The 21,597-nt window shown below is 35.0% G+C and overlaps 1 protein-coding gene across 1 annotated transcript in view; it reads left to right on the top strand.

The window, feature by feature from the left end:
- Positions 1–21,597, top strand: part of rpgrip1l (RPGRIP1 like) — a 209,977-nt gene that overhangs the window by 50,129 nt on the left and 138,251 nt on the right. Inside the window, exons 7-9 of the mRNA XM_051931527.1 lie at positions 7,588–7,693; positions 16,250–16,396; positions 18,783–18,856. Coding sequence (XP_051787487.1) covers positions 7,588–7,693; positions 16,250–16,396; positions 18,783–18,856 — 327 coding nt within the window. The remainder of the gene's footprint in view (positions 1–7,587; positions 7,694–16,249; positions 16,397–18,782; positions 18,857–21,597) is intronic.

Genomic DNA, 21,597 nt, shown 5'->3' with positions numbered 1-21,597 from the left:
CTAAAACTGACCTGTGTTCTTTACTAAAGACCAGCTCACTTTTCTCCAGTTTATTACAAGGAGATTCATAGGCTGTCTTTTTAAACAACTGGTCAGTCAGGTTTTGAATTACTGAATCTAAGTGTGTGTGCTTTTTAATTACTGCTGACCCCAGCACAGCTGTTAGGACCTTCATACCCATGTGCATTCCTGGCTTGTTGCCTGAGCTTGGAAAGCTTCCTGCTGCACCATCCCCCATCCTTTGTTCTTTGGCTTGTCTTGGTTCATTCAAACCAACTCCTATACTGGTGCACTTTTTTTCCAACTCAGTCATTCTTGCACTAGTACATTCAGACCTTTCGCACACAAGCACTCGAATTTCTTTTATTTCCACTGTTCCTTGTTTAAATCCCACACTTTCTTTACTCAGTATCCTTATGCCATTATCCATTTCATGCCCTCTAGTCAACAATTGCCATTCACACTCACCAGCTTCTCTGCCTTCTATCTGATTTCTTTGTCCTAAATCAAAATTTCAGTGCAGCACTTGTTACCTTTCTTAACAGTGGTGAAATATCTATCGGTGTAGCATGTTCTTTAACTACTGGACAGACCTCAGAATTACCTGGAGATTGTGGTGGATTGGAGAATATTGGAAGTAAACACCCTTGCTGTTTTCCCTTCCTTTCATGCATCTCATTTTCTTCGCACTCACATTCCCACTCTTTATCTGAGCACTCATCTGTCTCATGAAAGTCACCCACCCATGTTTTAGGGTTCCAGTAAGATCCCATTACTATTGCCCTAACTTTCACCATGGGTGGTTTTCTGTCCTTGTTTCTCCTGCTTTCTGTGCTTTCCACTTCAGCAGTGGGTGTTCTACATGCTAGCACTTCACAATTTTCACACCAACTGTTAGATCTTTCAAAACTTTCACACATTCCATTTTCAATTTCTTTCTTATATTGGTCTTCCTTATTGCCAATAATACAAGATAGTAAACCTCTTATAACAGCAGCTGTCTTCTTTATACCTGATCTCTGTTTTTCTGCTTTTAATCCTTCCAGCCTCCTTCCATTTTGTGGCATGATCAGCTTCTGCTTTCTCTACCTGCACTACAAGTTTGCATTTCCTAGCTTTAGCCTGCTTGCTTTTGCCACTCCACTGGAAGATGGCTGACTTTAATATAAATTTAGGCATTTCTGAGTCTACAATTTTACTCTAATACAGTTTGCCACCTTCGTTATGGGTTGGCCTACTTTTGCCCCTGTAAGCAAACATACACATACATACACAAAGATCCTAAACGAATAAATGCCGTATGAATGATGCATGCATGTCCCATCACTCCCTAGCACTTTAACCACTTAAACACTAAATTACATTGTTTTCCCCAAATTAGAAATAAAGACATACAAAACATTTATCAAGTTATATGTAAAATCTCACATCACAACAGACCCTTAAAAGGAACTTCAGAAGTTTGTTCAAAATTGCACATTTTGAATCCCCATCATGAAAGGAAATTCTTTGAAATTTTTTTAATTTTTAGATCTGTCTTACATCTTGCCTGAAGAAGGGGCCTGAGTTGCCTCGAAAGCTTGCATATTGTAATCTTTCTAGTTAGCCAATAAAAGGTGTCATTTTGCTTGGCTTTTCTCTACATTCATAATGGCTAACACGGTACAACACCCTAGTACTATAGATCTGTCTTGTAATTTATCTTGTCACCTGGAATTGTATTTTGTTTGCTATCTAACATATATATGATTATGGATCCTGTGAGGTCCAACATATAAAATACAGATAAATGATATAATTGATTGGTTGGATTCATCTTACTGGGAAGTACATATTAATCCTATTCAATATATTGAATGTGGTACAGATGTCCTAAAATTATTACTCAAACTTGATTTTGAGGTGTTGCTCAATTGATATTTTGAATGTGCAACAAATGCAGTCCTTTCTCTGCACCATTACACTGTTCAACTAACACATACAATGTAATTATTATTATTTGTTATATTGTGTACATACTGTGACATGCATGCATGCCAAGAGCCTTCTGATGCAAATTATAATCAAAAATTATAAGAAACAAAGAAAATGTATGCAATGAACTATACATATGTAAGTACTCACGCAGTCTACCAAATGCGCAATATAGAACTTGCGACTGTGCATCTATTCATAAAACCGGCTGGGGGCACACTGGAAGGAAACCATTGTGACACTGTACTTGTAGTGAATCAAGCTAAGGATAGATGGCAGATGCTGCCGGTAGGTTCAAGTAAAAGGACACTGGGCAAAAATAACTGAAACTGGTGTACAAAATAAACCAGCATGAGTAGTTAAGGGTTAAAAAAAAACAGCTAAAGAATTGCTATTTAAACAAACACAAAAAGCCAGCAATCTTTCTTTACTTGGACTGCTACTGCAATTTATATTAAAGATTTATATATTGTCACACACGTGCGCATGGGGAACAGCTGAAGGGCCTAATCACTTGTAGTTCTACACCAGGCCAGGGGGCGGCGGAGTGTACTGACTATCTCTCTCAGTCCCTTGCAGTTGTAACTTCAATTTAAACTTGACTGAAAGATCTCCTTATCGTAGTCAAAGTTGTTTGTTTGTTGTAAACCCTGATCTTTTATGGTATCTATCTCACATGCCCATTTTGTTTTGAGAGAAAAGATGTAATGTAAGATTCTACAATCCTCTTAAGTCCATTGCAGGATTGTAGGGTGACAGAGCCTATAGTATAGAGGCAAAAATGACCTTATGATGGCAAAAAAGACCTATTGACCTATACACATAGTTTTGTTGAAGTGAGATAAGAATATGGGTTATACAGTAAACTGTACTATTACTCCTTTGAAGTCCACTATCTATACATGTACTCCTGCCATGTATTCAGACAGAATTCAGAAGATGTTCCCTGGATGCTAATTTTTTTGTTTTTACTTATTTGACCTATTGGACTAAAATGAATGTCAGCTAAGCAAACCTTCTGTTCACGCAAACACTTTTATCCTCATAGTTTGCTCACCAGGTATGACAAAGTTGTTTTTTCTCCTTTTTTCTTTACTGCAGTACATTCATCTGTAAGTTCTAGTTTTCTTTAAAGTAACTGTTTCCAGCGGTTTATGACATATGTGGCAAATACCCATTCAGGGAAGAAGAAAAAAAAAACATTATTTAAGCTGCTCTCGGCGTGTGTTTAATTGACCAGTTTGGTTTGGCATCCTCAAGACACAAACTTTTGGTTATCCAAGTCCCTTTAGTTACTTTGAAGAAAGAACCAGAATCCTGCTTTCTTTTATTAAAGTCATGTTTTTTCCTGTTGTTGTGGCCCATTTTAAGCAGAGAACTGTGATTTCTGCATGTGTTCTACATAATGCCTCATTAGCTAAAAATCTCATATCTGTTTCAAGTAGCCTGGATGTCTGAATTTGCTTGGCCTCCCAGTCATTTTAGAGTCAGAAAGCTGCTTCTAATATAATTTTGTTCCATTTATCATTGTACTGTTTTACAACATCAAAATCAACTAATGAAAGACTCTGGTCTGCCTTTTCCAGCTGCTGTGAAAAGTTGAAATTCATTATTGCCAGTTTTGTGTGAAATTGCCAGTGTGTTATATAGCTTAAAAACTAAAATACTGTCAGAGTAGCCATGAAATTTCTGATTTATTTTTATGTTTTTTATTCCTTGTCTGCACAAATGCTAATTGTGGGGGCATTGGAGAGTTCCTAAGAAGAGATGAGAAGCATCACAAAACAACCTGCGCATCCCCATATAACTAAGTTAAATTACACTTGATCTCTTTGGATTGCTGGATAGTTTAAATTGGTAATTGCATTATATATGGAGGCATATGGTTGCATAGTGGGTACCGTTGCTCTATTACAGATTCTAGATCTGAATCCCAGCCCTGTCTGTCTGAAATTTTCATATTTTCTCTATATCTACAGAAGTATTTCACAGAATATTGTTATTTTCCTATCACATCCCAAAAAATGTGCATGTTTGATTAGTTGAATTTATTGACAACTCTGCATTGTCTGGATATAGGTAGGGAGGCATCAAGCTTACAACTAAAACAGTCAATTTAATGATCTACTATTTCATTAAACACTAAAGTGTGTGCCTGTGTGTGTGTGTCCATTCCCTGTGAACAATCTAATTGGTCAGTTTGGCTTTGGTGTGATTGGTCAGTTTTGCTTCAGTGATGCAATTCGAAACATGAAGTGCAAGTGTGAGCCACATGAAGAAAAGTCAAGCCATAGGAGGTACACTAAAGATGGGATGCATAAGAGCAGACTGGAGGTGAGCAAGGCACCTCAAAATGAGAACTAAGCTTTTATAGGAATGCGCTTGACAGATGGCGCACCAGTCAAGAGAGGTTCAGACACACAAGGATCCCGATTAAAGGCACTGAAGGTACACGTAGGGCAAGAGATTTAAAGTATTTTTAAAATTATTTTTTTTACATCAGGTAACATGGCTAGTATAGATTTAATAGTGTTATTTGTTTTCAAATATTGGTACTGTACTTAAAATAAATCCCATTCCCTGTTAGCTAAAGAAATGAGGCATATTTTAAGCCGTAATATAATGCATGGGCTTTCCTTTATGGCTAGTTCTTCCCTCATGTCAAGTGCTCCCAATATAGACTCTAGCTTTTGCCACAATGAACTTCTACTACAAATAGGTAATTTCATTTCATCTCAAATATGAGTGATTTGATTATGTTCTGGGTGACTGTATAGGCCATGTACTGGATTCCATGTTGTACCATTCCTATACTTTCCTTGCCTTCTGCCATGAAGTGTTATAAAGTGGAAAAAGTTAGTTTGCAAATTGGACACTGCTGTCATGAATGGATTCAGATTATTGACAGTGGTCTTCAGATATCCCTCAAGGCTCAAGCATTGCTCAACATTTGTCAAGGGATTCAATGTATGCCACCAAATTATATCCTAGAGAATTACATTGTTAGCCACTGGCTTTTGAGTTGAAAATAAAATGTGGGTTTTGTCTGGTTATTTAACAAAAAGTGTGTCCAGCACTTTGTTTAACCACAAAGGCAACATTTTCTGTATAATTCATTGTTTAAAATAGACTATAAGCAGTTGTACTCAGGGCCGGATTAAGAGCTTTGGGGGCCCGTAGCATATTTCAAATTTGGGGGCCCTTTTGGTCTGCATCATCTGAAGTTTAGATTCTGAACAGTTCAAACCGGACTAAATAATTATTTTACTCTCGATTATAATAAGAATCTTATAATATTTATGTGAATTTTATGTGTTGGGCCCCTAAAGTTTTGTTGTGTAAGAAATTTACAGTTTAAAAATGTAAAGATAATATTTTTAAAGACCAGTTTTTCAATGCTACACTTTTTCATTAAATATTGGGTCCACCATTTGGGGGCCCCCGAAATTGCGGGGCCCGTAGCATATGCTACATGTGCCTATTGGTTAATCCGGCACTGGTTGTACTTTATCAAACATAATTGAAATGCAACAGTTGTTTTAAACCTTACAAAACTGAGATTAATCTGGTGTATTAAACACTTGCCACATTTTATAACTAAAGGTCTAGATATTACTGGTAAATGTTGCACTAACTACTACAGTAATCACTTACATATCCCACCTAAGTATTATATGTTCTTTGGTTACATAAATAATTTGAAAATAAATAGTGATTGAATTGATGAAACTGAGTTTATATTAACATTTTACATAATCACGTGTTATATTAATTCTTCCTGTATTACAATGCAGTTTTAGAAGGGGATTAGAAAGGGATTACAGACCTGCAATAGGACACTGTTTCCATTGATTGATGTTGTGCAATGACACATGATGACACTTTCAGTAATAGTGCAAATTTTTTTTTCTAAGAGACTAATAAGAACATAGTAAAATACACAGAAAATTGTATGACTAATATTTTGAATCCAAAGATTATAAATAATTTACATGTCTGTTAAGGTATAGCTAAAAGGAAATTACAAAGCAATATATATTATTTAGAGGACATTATTTGCTATCCTTTTAATGCTAACTTGTTTGCTTTGCTTACTGAGGTATTTGAATAATCATATTAATTTTAAACATTAGTCTAGAATTCTGGAAACTCTTACCATAATAAATCTTTAGAACAATATAAAAATATAGTCTATGATGTTTGTTTTTATAACTTTGCGTCTTTGAACTGATAAGAAGTGATCTCATTTGCTGTATCATCCTTAGTTGGCACTGTTGCATTTTGATATTGTTAAAACATCTTAATGTTTTGGGATTGTAGGTAAAAAAAGGTGTGGCTCAGCTACAGTTTTTTCCAAGGCAAATATCCATGAAACACTAAATAGTTATAGGAAACTATTGTCCTTTAGAATTTGTCTTCTAACAGAATGGTACTGTTCATTATTGAGTAGGATATCAATTCTCACCAAAATGCCTCCTCTTTATTAACCCTTAAAATATCCTTTGACCACCATCATGTTTTATACGATATGGAGTTAAAATAGCTGCCAATTCTAAACCAAGAGCTATCCTGATAAATACTTCAGTAGTTGAATCTTATCAATTTACGAATATGCCTGATCCCTATCTGCCTGTTCCATATCAACCCATTACATTTTATAAATATATATGTGCTCTTATATTCACGTCTAGAGACTTGCCACACACCTAGTTTTCTAATGTTTTCCATATACTCTTCTAAAAGGAGGAAACTGCTTGTAAAATCCTTTGAAGCCATACACTGACTTGCTTGTATGGTGTTGTTTGTTTGATGTGTGGAGCCAGTTTAATAAAAATGTGTGACTACATCAGAAATCTGAAGACAAGCATCTGACTGGGCTGCCGTCTTTACCACAGCTTTAATGTATGTAGATAACACGGCAGAAATCCCACTGATCGTTTCAACATTGTGGTAAAGACGTTTCTTGGGCAGTCTCCCAGGCCCCTACTTGTTTGTCTTCTGTGCGAGGACAGCTATCTGGGCACAGCCAAAGCACCGTGGTCTTTGATATTACAGAGAATGAAAATTCACTTGTGAAGAGCTCAGCTGGTTTGCAGATGGTGGGGGCTTTGTAGTCCATTGTCTGAACAGAATAGATTTGTGACATTTTTTTTCGTAACATGTGCAAGAAAGATATATGCACTCATAAATATTACAACAAAAAGAAGAAGCAATTGCCAAATATGATTTTAGCCCTGTTTTTTTCCATGGTTTACTTTTGAAAGTTCTCCTACCCAACTCTGGGCTTGTTGCGGGTCTCTTTATCAATTCTCTGTAAAGACAGAATTGTTTACAGGTGGTTTCAAAAAAAATAATTAGAAAATATTATTAGTTTTTGCCATAAATCATGTCTGCGTTCTGTTTTTTGGGAAAAAAGGGGCTTGCCATCTTTAATCTTATTTTTCTAGCCCTTTACAGTTACAATATTTATTTAAATTGTTTGGTGTGCCTCAGGCTGCTTGGCGACACAAAACCTGCTGTCTTTTTTGATTCAGCCCATATTAACATGTTGTGTTTTTTTATCTACTCTAAAAGAAAATGTAAACCTTGTTTTTGTTTTTTCCCTGCATTTAGATCAGCTATCAAAGACAATGTTGAAATGATCAAACTGCAAAAGCAAGTTGCTGAAAAAGCTAATGCCTTTACTGTTCTGGAGGGCAAGTTCTTCCAGCTTCAGGAGGTAAGAAGTGGGTTATAAATATCTTACATGTACCAGTGTTTTTTGAGGAAGTGGAAGATTAATTTTCCTACGCAGAGGCCGAAAATGGCACGTTTTTCATGTATTGGACCATTTTAAGTATTTAAGTACTTAAGTAATACTTTCATTATTGGTAAAGGCAAGACTGTTTTTAAAGAGAAGTAAAAAATAAGCCAATTCTGGCTGTTGTTGTAAGACTCACTAAAATGTAAATATGGATGTGCTTAATTCCCTTAATTAGCTTAATACTTCTTTCTTTAGAAGTTACTTGTTTAAGCTCTCTTTTGTCTGAATTTTTTACATTTTGTACCTTAATACCATAACATATAGATGTGTTCCCCTCGTTTGTACAAATATTTGAAGTTTCCTACTTCCTATCACAGTGATGATTTCCTTAATTCATAAGTGTCTTGTCATGTGATATCCACATATCATGGCACTGGAAAATGTGTCTAAATAATAGTTAGAAGACATATGTTTATAATACTGTGCTTTCTTCTGTGTTATGCAATCTTTTAGCTACTTTCAGCTGATATCATAACTAATTTCAATTTTGTGAGGCATATAAGCAGATTCTTGCAGTACAACAAATGAAGCAAATACTTATTACATTTAATATTTACATCTTTTTGTGGTTATATATCCCCTTCCATACAAATATTGTATGCTTGTAGAAGCACTGTTCAATAAAACTCCTCATTGCTCTACGAACAAAAATATTTGAAAGTCTGAGAAGCTGGCAACCTCTCATCTATTCTGTGCGTATTTGGGCTGCTTACTGTTGGTGTAGAATGCTAAACAAAAGCTTGAATCTGCTTTCCAATTAAGTTTAGATCTGACTTGAACTGGCCTTTTTGCATCTGATCTCCATCAGTTTCTTCATAAATCAAGAGTAGAATAAGTGCAAAAGCAGCATTTATTTTATATATGACCCCACAAAACCTGAAGACTGACCTTGTTGCACTAATGTAAGTGTATTCTACAGCCTTAGAAGTAGAATTTTAAGAAAGATTGTAATTTTAATTGAATTCAGAAATTAAATGCAGCATGTTGAGCATACATTGAATCATTCTTCTTAATTCATATGAAGCAAAATAGATCAACTAAAGTAGCATGTCTGCTTTTAAAGATCTTTTTAGCTCTAAACAGTATTTGGTCAATTATGGAAAAATCATTGGAAAAATTATTAGAAGACACAGAAACTTTTCTTCCAAGAAATTATACAAAAAGAGAAGGTAGTCTTGATTTATGATTATACATGTAATGTGAAGAAGAAATGAAGAAGAAGCCCACTTTATTAAAGAATCAGGCAATTTAGATTAATCACTTGTGTCTTCTAGATATTCTGTAATGTATAATATATGCACTTTACTTGTCATTGGCAAGATACTAACTGCATTTACCTTTTTGTTTTAAACAACTAAAGTTACTTCTCTTTAAAATGATTGTAACGAAATACAGGTATTATGAGGAAATTAAGGTGTTTTATTTGTATACTGTATGTCTATTTTTGTCTTGTCTTTACCTGTCCTTTTCTGTCTTGTCTCATCCTGCATTACCCTGTCATAATCTGAATACTATTTTATGCAGTTGTGAAGATCCTATCACTTTATGCAGATATGTTGTGTTAAAATAACAGTGTTCTTCTCTGAGAATATAAAGTCTCAGGTTGTCCTTCAGGTTAAATACACAATTTCGGCCACTGTGCAGCATTCATGTTTATGATAGTAGTACAGAATAAACTGCATAATTTAATGAGTGGAAAATAAAACCTAATTTCTTGAGTTCATATAAACAATTCCAAAAAGAATTCTTTAAACATACATACATACATACATACATACATACATACATATGTGTTTGAAACCACTTAAATCTACTTCAAGGTCAGTGGTGCCAGAACCTATACCAGCAGCATTAGACAAGAAGTGGGAACAAACCCTGGATAATTCTGCTTTGTTTAGATATTTATTTTAGTAAAATTTTATTAACATAAATGTTTCACCCATAATCGGTGACAAATATAAGATGCCTTTAGCCAGACTTGTTAGTTACAAATGAAAAAAAAACTTTGGTCGACAGTTATTTTCAGAAAAATGTGCTGAAGTTTTTGCCCAAATGATATAACGCTATTGACTTTTAAGCATAATAGTTGTTATTGCTTTTAGGAAAGCATTTTACTCTTAAGAAAGTACATAGAGCCTCTGGAGATCTTATGTGGCATGACAACTGTACTTTCTGTAACTGTGTGGTAATATATTAAGACACAGTTATACACTGTTAATTATGCAAGTGTATGTGTGTATTCCTCCTCTAGACATTAATCATTCCCTGCTGTGTATTTCCGTGCTGTAATTCCTATTTAAAGGAAGAAAATTTTTATATTGCTTTTGTAGCATGTTTTGCCTGTTTTGTCCTTGTAATATAAATATTTCCATATAGGTAAGGTGAGAATATCTTCTTTCAAATATCCTAAATATCAGGACCCAGTGATGATAAGACATATACTGTATGTTTTTTAAAGCAGTATGAGTCAAGTGACTTGGACAGCCTGATAGGCTGATATACAGCTTCCCTACATTGCCAGACAATTTTAGAAGAGTCAATTCAAAACAGACTGGGAGAACACCTTTGTTATCTATGGCTGAAACCTCACCTTTTTACCTAAAATTTGTTTTAATCTAAAGAATAAACGCATCCTTTTATATCTTAAAGATTTCCTATTTATAGATTTTCAGATTTATTTTTTTCTGTGGCTTTTTAACCATGAAAAATAATATTCAGATACTGTGTCATCTGTAAACTATTTGCTTTTTTAATCCTTGAATGGCTGGTTTTAAAACATCATGAATTGTCAACAAAGGCACTACTGAATTGCATGTGAAGTTCAATCTGAGCCATAATAAGCAGTGATCAAAGAGGAAGGAAATGCAACTGAATGAGCAATATTTACAAAAACAAATTAAACATGTTCTGTGGCTTCAGATTAGCGGCACTTCAGGGCAGGGCCTTCTCTGCACATTGCTGTGGCCAACATTCCGTTCTTCCCGCCACATGTCATTCGGATTCTGGTCAGCACTATACGTCTGACCAGGTCTTTTGCAACCAGAATACAAGATATCTGGACCCCAGATGTGCATTTTGGTCATCTCTCTGCAGGCCCAACAGACTTCTGAGCTCCACCCAGAGAAACTTAACACCATGTATAATGACTACAGCTGTTTTCTACCTTCCACAAATTCTCGGGCAAGGCTGCCCCCTTATGGCCAGTCTGTAAATGTGAGAATGCAGACTGCCTGATGACTCTTGCCATTCTATTTTTAAAGAAGTCTGTGCTAGTAGCTCTAACTTTGGTCCTTTTTCTTTGTCCATGTAGAAGTTTCTTACTAACTGCATGATAAGCAAAGCTTAATGTACAGTATGTAATGTACACTTTAAGAATAGTATTTGGCACAATGAACTAAAATACATCATCACAATGAACTAAAATCACATTTTCTTCTGCCTGCCTCTTAGCCCTCATTCTGTCTTCCTCCAGCCTTCTCACATAGTCATCAACTGCCTTTCACTTCACATGCCCAAACCACCTTGGTATATTTCTACTCCGTACAACATCTATCACCTCCTCACCAAGTCTTTCTCTTAATGCATCATTCATCATTCTCTCACTCTTTGACACTCCACACATCCATCTGATCTTTCTCATATCTGTTCTTTTTAACTTTGCTTCATGTCCTGCCTTTACTCTCTATGTCATTTTTTCTTGTAGAGAATACTATTTCTCACTCAACTTTCGTAAACTTCTCCATTCAATACCAGAGAAGCTTCTTAAGGTGCTGTAGCTGGTGTTTTAAAGATATTAGTATGTGCAGTTTATTTCTGTAGAGAGGCAACTTGTGTGTCACAATTAATGAGCCAAGCCTTCAAGGAGGTTTCTGTATATGTACCAGTTCACGATCAAGTGTGTACATATCACATTGAAATTGTTACTTGCATGTCTCCTCAGAATAGTAACAGTGATACAATACTGACAAAAAGACACACTGAATGGCATACACAGAGAGCAGCCTATACTATATACATTTATATATAATACTATATAATGTACAAAATGGAACACCAACAATATTTCAAAACTTGCATGCTAAACAGTCCATTTTGACTTTATTAATATTTTCTTAGTACAATTTTATATATCCTTTGAAAAACATTTTAAGGCTCTATGCTGAATAAAACTAAACTCTTTTCCAAAGTTTGAAACAAGGAAGTACTTTTCCGCATTGAATTGTGAACATGTTTATTTGTTGCAGGAAGGTTGTTTGATATTTCTGTGTCTTGGAAGGAAGCCCATCTGATGTATACTAAGTAAGAGCAGTAAGTGTCCCCAAATGCTTTCCCAGAAGGGTCCAGTTGCCCCTCTGACTTAGTTCTCCAAGGCAACATTTTTTTAACTGTTCAATCTCCAAAAAAAGGGTTTGTTCGTTTATACTGTATGTGTTTTTATAACTATGGATTCAGAGGCAGAGATTTATAAACTTGTAATCTGAAAAGACTTTAAACTACCACCAGATATACAACTTGGTATCAAAGAGCAAATAGAAAGTGTTTATATTATCACATTTGTGCAAAGCTTTTAACAGAAAATACAATTATTCTGCCTAATTTAATCTTAAACCCAGAAGATGTGGTATGTGGCCGATGCTGAAGTTATGAGTCAGAATCAGATAGAAAGAGCAGCACTGATTTTACACATCTTCAGTGAACAGCATCAATTGATGGAGGGCAGTAGTTGGACAGCAGGAGAGCTGAATAAGGGCTGTAGGAATGTAGTATGTTCAGAAGAAAACAATTTATTGTGTTATAATATAGTGATAGTTTTTCAGTGATGCTCAGTAAAAGCAGGATGCATTCCAGTTCTACTGATAGTGAAGCATATGAAGGCGATGGTTTTGAATAAACTATAAACTCTGGTGCCAACCTCTGAATGTGCATAATGTAATAACAGCTTTGCATAACTTTCAAAGCTGACATTCACATCTCCAGGGCGCAAGGCATATTTATCCAGTACAGATGATCTTTTTTAGTATGTTAATGTATGATGGTTGTTACAAGCTGCTGGCTTCTTTTAACTTATTGTATATAATAATTCAAAAGCCTGACATTGAAATGTACTGATTAACAAAACCTTTATCTGAAATATCTTATGGACCATCCTGGACATGGATCACGAGTGGAAAGCATATTGGCTTACTTACCAGATGTTTCCATTTTGTTTACCACAGTTTACCTGTCACTTTGCACAATGCTGATAAATCTATTCTGAAAATAAAATCATACTGAATAATTGAATACATGAGCATAATATTGCTGTTGACAAATTACTTGTGGTTTGGAAAGGTCATTTGACAATAAAGTGAGAACAAACTGGACCCTATAGAAACACCCAGTTGGCGGGATCTCTGCTGAACAACAGGTACATTTTGTTGGAAGCTGAACAAAAGTGTTGAAAGGTTGAAAACTGGTGAATTAGTAAACATCCTGATGTGTTATTTTTATTGATTTTTTAATGTTTACTTTTATCTATTTTTATTTTTGTTTTCATTTTTTCTTAGTTTTTCTTTTAAAGCTAATAAATAACTGACATTGTGAAAATAACCAAGTGTCAGAATGATCATTTAAACTTGTTTTCTTTCCTCTCTGTTTTTCTGTCTGTCTCTCACAATAGATAGGTTAAGGCTCGCACTGTCTTTGTTTTTCATATTTGACATGGCACACTTTACTCTGATGTCTATTGTCAATTATAATCTTTTGCTTTGCATACTTTGTACCTGTCTTTCTCTATCACTCATAATATCTGATGCTGCTGTTGTGGTTTTTTTATACCCTTGCACTATTGCTGTTCTTGTGTGAAGAACACAATTCCTAAACATTGAAATTATGTAATATTTGTCCATGCTTCCCTCAGAATATCTGGGCGTCCGAACAATGATTCAAGGCCAAGGCCCCTTCATTCTAAGTCTGCCCTGACTGCATTGGTTGTTTTAAGCCAAGTGAGCCTTGCTTGTTTATTATTTTTTTTATAAAAAGAAAAATGGTATGGAGAAAACAATGTATTGTAATATTTAAATATGTATTGTTGCAATAAGAACATATTTTTTTTCTTGCTCAGGAAAAGGAATCAATTCCGTAGTGCTGATGTTTAAAGTGCACCATCTGTTGGAATATAGAGGCTATGCCCTTTATTAGTACTTGCATAACCAAATGCATTTTTTCTTCTAATGGTACACCACAAATGTTAGCATTTCTGCAAATATTCCTATATCAAATGCTCTGTTCATGATTAACTTGAACATTTGCTTTTAACAGTTTTACAAAGAAGAAAGGGCTTAATATGAAACATGCAATTTTCAGACATTATCATAATAAAATCAAGTGCACTGGCACACTGCAGAGTAAGACTGTCTCTTTAAACTCCAGCTGACAGAAGCACTTGAAGGCTAAGTTCTACTGAATTTAGAATTCCAAAACTAATGTAACTAACAGTGTTGATTGAACATTACTTTTTAAAGTAACTTAATTAGATTACTCATTACTTACAAAAAATTAACTAATATTATATTGTTACTTATTATAAAATGTAATACATTACAAACAGTGCATTACTTTTGCATTATTTTTTCTTCTTTTGTGGGAAAAAAATGCACATTTCATTGGCCAGCATTTGTTATTAAATCCTAAGCCCATTGATATTATTAATAGGTTTCTGCACACTCTTTTCTGCTTGGTTGTTTGATTGAGCCCTACAAAGGACCAGCATACTGTCTACCACATTTGCATCTTGCCTTATACCTACTGGTGCTGCAATAATCACTGGCTTCATGTGACCCTAAACTAAGTAAATTAAATTTACCCCTCAGTATATGCAGGATTTAATACTGCTGTGATATAGGAATAAATTTTGGTAGTAACACAGTAGCACATATCTTTTTGTTTGTGACACAGATATTTTATAATAAAATAAGTATTGCATTACGGTACTCATTACTTTAAAATGCAGTCCGACTACGGAACATGTTACTTTTAAAGCATTACCCCTAACACTTGTAATTAAGGACAGTGCAGGTGCTAAGAAGCCTCAGCTAAAATTATTTGTTACATTAGCACATGCATTTCCAGGGCCTTTGTTTGATATAGTCCTGATTGGAGATGTTTGTCATTACATATGTTGCATCAAAGCTTAGTAAACAAAACAAAATAGGCATCATTGGATGATTTTTTCCCCAAATTTAAATTGCATTTATTTAATTACAAGGTACCTTTTCATTATTTGAGAATTAAACATACATTTTACTTATGAAAGTTTAACAATTTATGGTGTAGAATATTATCACATTTACATCTTGGCAACATATAGTTATGTAACATCAAGAATTTTAAATGAATATTTGTATAAATTCAAGCAATTCAAGTTTTAAATACAAAACATTCTGAGCTCAGTTACTTGTACATCAAGACCTAAATTTAGATAAAATCTATTTATGTATATTGCATGCTGTAATTTGGTATTCCCAGCCTTACAGCAAATAAATTGTAACAATTTAAGTGCACTGCAGAATGTAATCTAAATAGTTAATATATTAAATCATAGAAAAACTGCAGTTTTTCATATCATGGTACACCTTTGTCTAGCAAGGCAGCATTGGGCTGTTCTGTAATCAGGCCTAGAATAGATTCATAGAACACACACTTACACGCACTTTACATCCAGTTATATAAATTACTCATGACTGTTTGTCAGACTTGGCGACTGCAGTTGCTGAACTCTCTAAAAACTTTAGGCGATGACATGTTTGTCTTTTTGTGCAATGTATTATTCTTCACTACTGCTATGTATGATGTTATGATGATGTCAATTTATGCAAGTAGAAATTGCTAGGAATGTCAAATTACCCAACTGTGTGACAACTTTCCAGCACACTTTCAAAGAATCACATGCTCAGTCCTTTTTCTGAGAGCCAATAATGCTCTGCCTAAAGGAGTTGGTGCTATATATCCAAGTGAACATTCATTGGTTGTCAGCTCTCACCCCACGACTAAAGACAAAATCAAACCTCTTTGATGTTATCCTGGCGAGTCACAGACTAGTTGGAGTGAGTCGTTACACATATCTGACTACGTGATTATCCTTCACGGGAGAGTACCACTGACTGCTGCTGACTGCCTCCAACTTGCTAAAATGATGTAAATGACTAGTATGATTGAAAAATCATTGGAAAAGTTACCTAACATGACACAGACTTTAGAAGATAACTGGAATTCCCAGAAAGGTACACATAAATGTGGAAAACATGAAATCATATACTGAGGTAACTTTACATGATATTGCAGCTACGTACCAAGCACTAGGATTACCTGAAATATTAATGGGATAGATAAAATGTCATTTTTGTGTATATTCCAGTACAGCACTCACCCTCCGAAAGACATTCAGGTTACTCATTGTGACCTTATGCTAAATCTTTTCTCCTTGTCTTTCAGAATCAAAGGACTTTGAAGACCAGTCATGATGCTGTAATGATGAAGGTTGATGAACTTAATGCCCAGTTGAAACAGGAAAGACTTAAATGTCTTGAGTTAGAGAACCAGCTGCAGGCTAGGTCATTTTCACAGAGACAAGCTGAAGAGGTAAAGCAAACACACTATACGATTTCAGTTGCCATGAAGTACATTTAAATCAAGTAATCATATTAGCAGGTAGAATCAATACTGTTAAGATGAACATCCTTCCTAAGCTTCTTTTTCTATTTCAAACCATCCCCATATACATTAATAAACCTTTTTTTAAATAAATTAGATTCAATCATATCCTCATTTATTTGGAATTCTAAACATCTGCGCATCCAAAGGGTGACTCTACAACAACCTAAAGCAGAACGGGGCATGGCACTACCTGTCTTTCAATTTGTATTACTGGGTGGCAAATGTACAGGCCTTAAAGACCTGGACATAAACACAAATCGATGAATATACACAAGCCTGGTCTACAGTAGAATTAAAATCTTGCAGTACTTATTTATGTTCCCTGCTCTGTACCCCAGTATATAAAAATTATCATCAATACAATAAATGAATTGCTCTTCGTTCACTCAGAATATGGAACCAATGTAGGAAGCACTTTAAGACAAAGAAGCCTGTTGCACCTCTACATGACAACCAGTTTTTTCCACCCTCTCAAACATATCCAGTTTTTAATGTTTGGAAAATGCCTGGGATTAAGACATTTAGAGACTTGTACATCGATAATGTTTTTGCATCCTATGAGCAATTAAGCTTCATATTTAGCTTATCAACACAATTTTTCCACTACTTTAAAGCTAGAAACTTTGCTAAACTGAACTTCTCCAATTTTCCTCACCTTCCACCTATTTATATTCCCAATGAAATAGTGATCAGTCTTGAAGACTCAGATAGCATCTCCACACTTTATAAAAAACATTTTGAAGTCCCTTCCCTTCAAAGATTCAAAGGCACAATGAGGAAAGGATATATGACTTAACATTTCAGAAAAGGAGTGTAAGGCAGCCATGCACAGGATACACTGTAGCCCTATATGTGCAAAGCCCTCAATTATTCAACCTAAAATCTTTTATCAAACATATTTATCTTGATTAAAACTATCCAAAATGTTTATAGGGCAAATTTCAACCTGTGAACGTTGCAAGCTAACACCAGCCTCACTGCATCACTTGTTTTGGGCATGCACCAAATTAAATTAACTCTTTAAATGTACTCCCAGAAGGGCTTCAATTGGAGAAGGACAAACAAATTGCCTTTACCTCAACTACTAACATGTAGACTTATCTTTCTCAAATGGAAGAATCCCAACCCACCAACTTTAAGTCAGTGGGTAACTGATGTCCTACACTATCTGAAATTGGGGGGAAAAATCAAATTCTCACTCAGAGGATCTGTTCAGAACTTTTTAAAAATGTGTAAGGATCTAATCAATAACATTTTAGAATAAAATAAGTTTCTAGATTGGGGAAAAGAATACTCTTCCTTCCTTGCTGCTTCAAAGATTTACTTTGTTGGCTGGCTCTCCTCTCTTCTTTTAGGGCAGGGGTTGAATTTTGGTTTTGTTAAGTTTGATTGTTATTTGCTTTTAATTAAAACTTATAAAAAAAAATATAAAAAAAGAAATCACTTGAACAGAAATGTTACTAACCACTAGTCAGGGAATATTGTTTTGCTTTCTATTGTATCTGTCTTAATGCATTTTTAAATGCTTGCTTTTGATTTTCTGTATCCAATATGTATTTGTAGACTTATTTCTATTTGGTAGAATCACATATAATATAAAGAGGAATACTGTATCTGTTTCTGTCTGGGTAAGGCAAGGGAGTTTGGGATGTGGGATGGGCTTTTAACTTGAGAGTATGTAAGACAAGCTTACCACGATTCAAGGATCATTCAATCCAAAAACGATATTTTTTATATGTTGCTTACCCCATGTAGTTAGTAGTGGTGGCAGAGAAAAATGGGAAAGAATTTTTGAATGGAAGACATGACAACTGACCATTGAATGAGAGACGCGTTTTCAAATTAAAAAGTATTTCCCATGAAGATTTAGTTTTCTGTTTATGATTTGCCCTGTTTATTCCCAGAAGAAACAATTTAACAATGTTTTGCATGTTTGGGCATACATCTTGATAACTGACATGCAGATTATGCAACAGGAGTAACTTGGTTTTGTCTTTTTTCCATGGGCATTTTTTTACATTATTTACCATTGTATAGTATTGGTCGCTATTTGGCTTGTATTATATCACAAACTGTTTTGTCACCATCATGCATGAAAACATGAGATTAAGCATTTTTCTCTGCCACCACTACAAAATTAATTGGGGTAAATAATATATAAAAATATTTTTGGGAGGAGTATGCCTTTAATACAAAAAGTCTTTCCATGCAATTTAGGAGTTTGTTAGCAGGAGTGATGCAAAATTGTTTAGTGATTTCAAAATAATTGCAATGATTGTGCCGTGAGTTTGTTTTCATTTTTCTTTTTTAGCTCCAAATTCGGATTAATGACCTAGAAAAAGAACGAGATCTTCTGAAGGAAAATTATGATAAATTTTTTAATGGGTAAGTCAAAACTGTTTCCACATATATCAAAGGTAAAAGTCTACTTCCACAACTTTTAGATTCACACCGAATTCTTATAACATCCATCGATTAGACCCCAAGTCTCTCTTAGCATTACTGTGTGCTAGGCAGAACCAGCCATTCTGGGTATCCAATTTACTCCATCACAGAGCACATTCACATTTAAACATTGTAACCACAAGGGGGTGCCAGAGAGCCCCATAGCACAGACACAGAAATTCAGCACTCGATTTATAAATAAAATAAAGGATTTTGTTCCACAAGGCACATTTAAACATAATCCTCTTTCCAGTAATAAGCCACCAAATCACAATAAATCATACAATTCTTATTCTTTCTCTCCTCCACTGAGTGTTGCCCACTGCCTCCTGACTCTGACCTGTTTGTGTGGCAGCGGGTTCCTTTTTAAGCCGGACCTGGGAATGCTTCTGGTCCGGGTAGCACTTCTAGGCCATAAAGAAAGTAGGGAGGACCTTCACCAACAGCTCCCTTTAATGATACCTAGGGGCCCCGATGTTCCGACTGGTTTCTTATGTGAGGACCACTGCCACCTATCATATGTGGGATTGAACTGCTCCCAACTCCCGGCTATCTCTGGTCCTTCCATTAATTTACACCGGCCGGGTACAAAGTTATTTATTGGTTCCGTCAGCCAATCCGCCTGCGTTGTCACGCTGGCCAGACATCTGGTTAGTGGCTTCTTCTCTTTACTGGCCGGGATGCCCGTTCTCCTCCCACAACATATATACCCACATTCAAAACAAACTAATGTAAAGACCATATAGAAGTAGGTGACAGCAGTACAAATCAGTGCTAGTTTTAATAATCAAATACTTGCGTATTGTAATCTTTTTAGTTAGCGAATAAAAGGTGTCATTTTGCTTGACTTCTCATTGCATCTATAATGGCTAACACTGTACAGCACCCTACTACTATAATCAAATACAAAAATACAAACACAAATTAAGTTTTTTTTTATAAGTTATTTATTAATTTTGTAATTAATTAATTTATTTCAAATGTCCTTGTAGAAGTATAATAAGTGGTTTGACTATAGATTGAAAGTGGTGGGCAAAGGAGAAGAACACTCGGACACAGACAGAAGCTGGTCAATGGTCAGTCTCACTCAAATGTTAGGAAGATATTTCTTCATAAACAGAGCCATAGATACTTGGAACAAGCTGCCAAATACTTTACTATAAAATAGCACATTAGGACTTTCCAATTTCACCTTCCTACACAGAGTGTCTTTTCCTCATGGTTTTTTCCTTATTTTTTCAACAATAGACTAGCCATCCTAATTCTTATAGGGGTATCAATCAGATTACCTAAAGAGGAAATGAGAAAAGAAACTGATATCATTTTCAGTAAAGCTAGGTAGATTTTCTTAACAAGTCTCCTGGCTTACATTTTCTTTTTGATAATCAGGATGGGAAGAAATTGTGTCATAATTAGAAATTCAGGAGCAACTATTGATCCAGTTATCTCTCTCTCTCTCTTTAAGTACATGCACAATGACATTAGGTTCATTTTGTTTTTTTGGTTTTTTTTTTACTTTTTTTGTTTCTATTATGCAATTGATCAGAAAAGTATGATAAAAAATATCTGATCGAAAGAGTTAAATTGTTAAGTGAATTGGCGTTAGCCACAAAGCTCATCTAAATGAAAGAACACAACAAATTGTCTATCTGTAGCAATTATGGTTGCTGTACCGTGACTAAAAATGCAAATAATGGTGTAATGCAATATGCTAAAATAAAGAGAAAAAATGTTTTTTGGAATAAAACACTCGGATATAATACATATGCAATAACTGTTTCAAACAGTTGCTGCCTGACAGACTGCCAAGGTTGTCAGAAATGTCTTGCTCGTCAAAATGTTTTAATACAAATAATTTTAGCCACTCACTTTGCTTTGTTGGTTTATCCATTGACGTTGATAGTTTGTCAGGATTCCAAAAAATGTCACAGTCCACATAAAAGTAGTTTATGGTAAAGACTATTATGATTTGGATATTAAATTCTAAGAGTAGAGAAAAATTATATACTGCCTGTTATCAGAAAAATAGATGAAGACATGTGTTGCCAATAATGCCTTATCAGTATTACAATCTGTACTTTGAATTGCTTAAGGGTTGCTTAATTCAGCAGTGCTTCATATGATTCTATAAATTTGTACAGATGTATTATATAGTACACAGCGTAATAGCATATTGTTATGTAGATCATTGTGTGTGTCACTCCTTATTTTTGCATTTGTTCTGCTACATATATGATATGTTGAGTGCAGATAGAGGTGTGGGCACAGCAGTGATAACAAGGGTGAGAGGTGTGTGTAACAAATTTCAGAAGCTATGCTTTGTCTTCACATGTAAAGGAAGCTCTCTGACATTAATGGGCAAAGTTTATTACAACAGGGCGTGGAATTGTATGCTTTATGGGAGTCAGACTTGGCTTATGAAAGCAGAACATGATGCCAAGCTATAAAGGACGGAGAATGATATTGGTTAGAAGGATGTGTGGACTATCATGGAATGAGAGGGAGATGAAGTTTAAACATGGAGTAGATAGTCATTTTGCTGAGAGAAAACAGACTACGGTGGTCTGGGAATTTGTAGGGAAAATCAGAGGATGATTGGATGAAGAGGTGCACCAAGATGAAAGTGGATATGATTAAGCCAAGGGGGAAACCAGAGAAAATGAGGTTATAATGAAGATAAG

The sequence above is a fragment of the Erpetoichthys calabaricus genome, chromosome 9 (assembly GCF_900747795.2).
Source record: "Erpetoichthys calabaricus chromosome 9, fErpCal1.3, whole genome shotgun sequence".
NCBI classification, from domain to species: Eukaryota; Metazoa; Chordata; class Cladistia; order Polypteriformes; family Polypteridae; genus Erpetoichthys; species Erpetoichthys calabaricus.
Note: the sequence above shows the minus strand (reverse complement) of the source record. Positions and strands in the feature narration are given on the sequence as shown.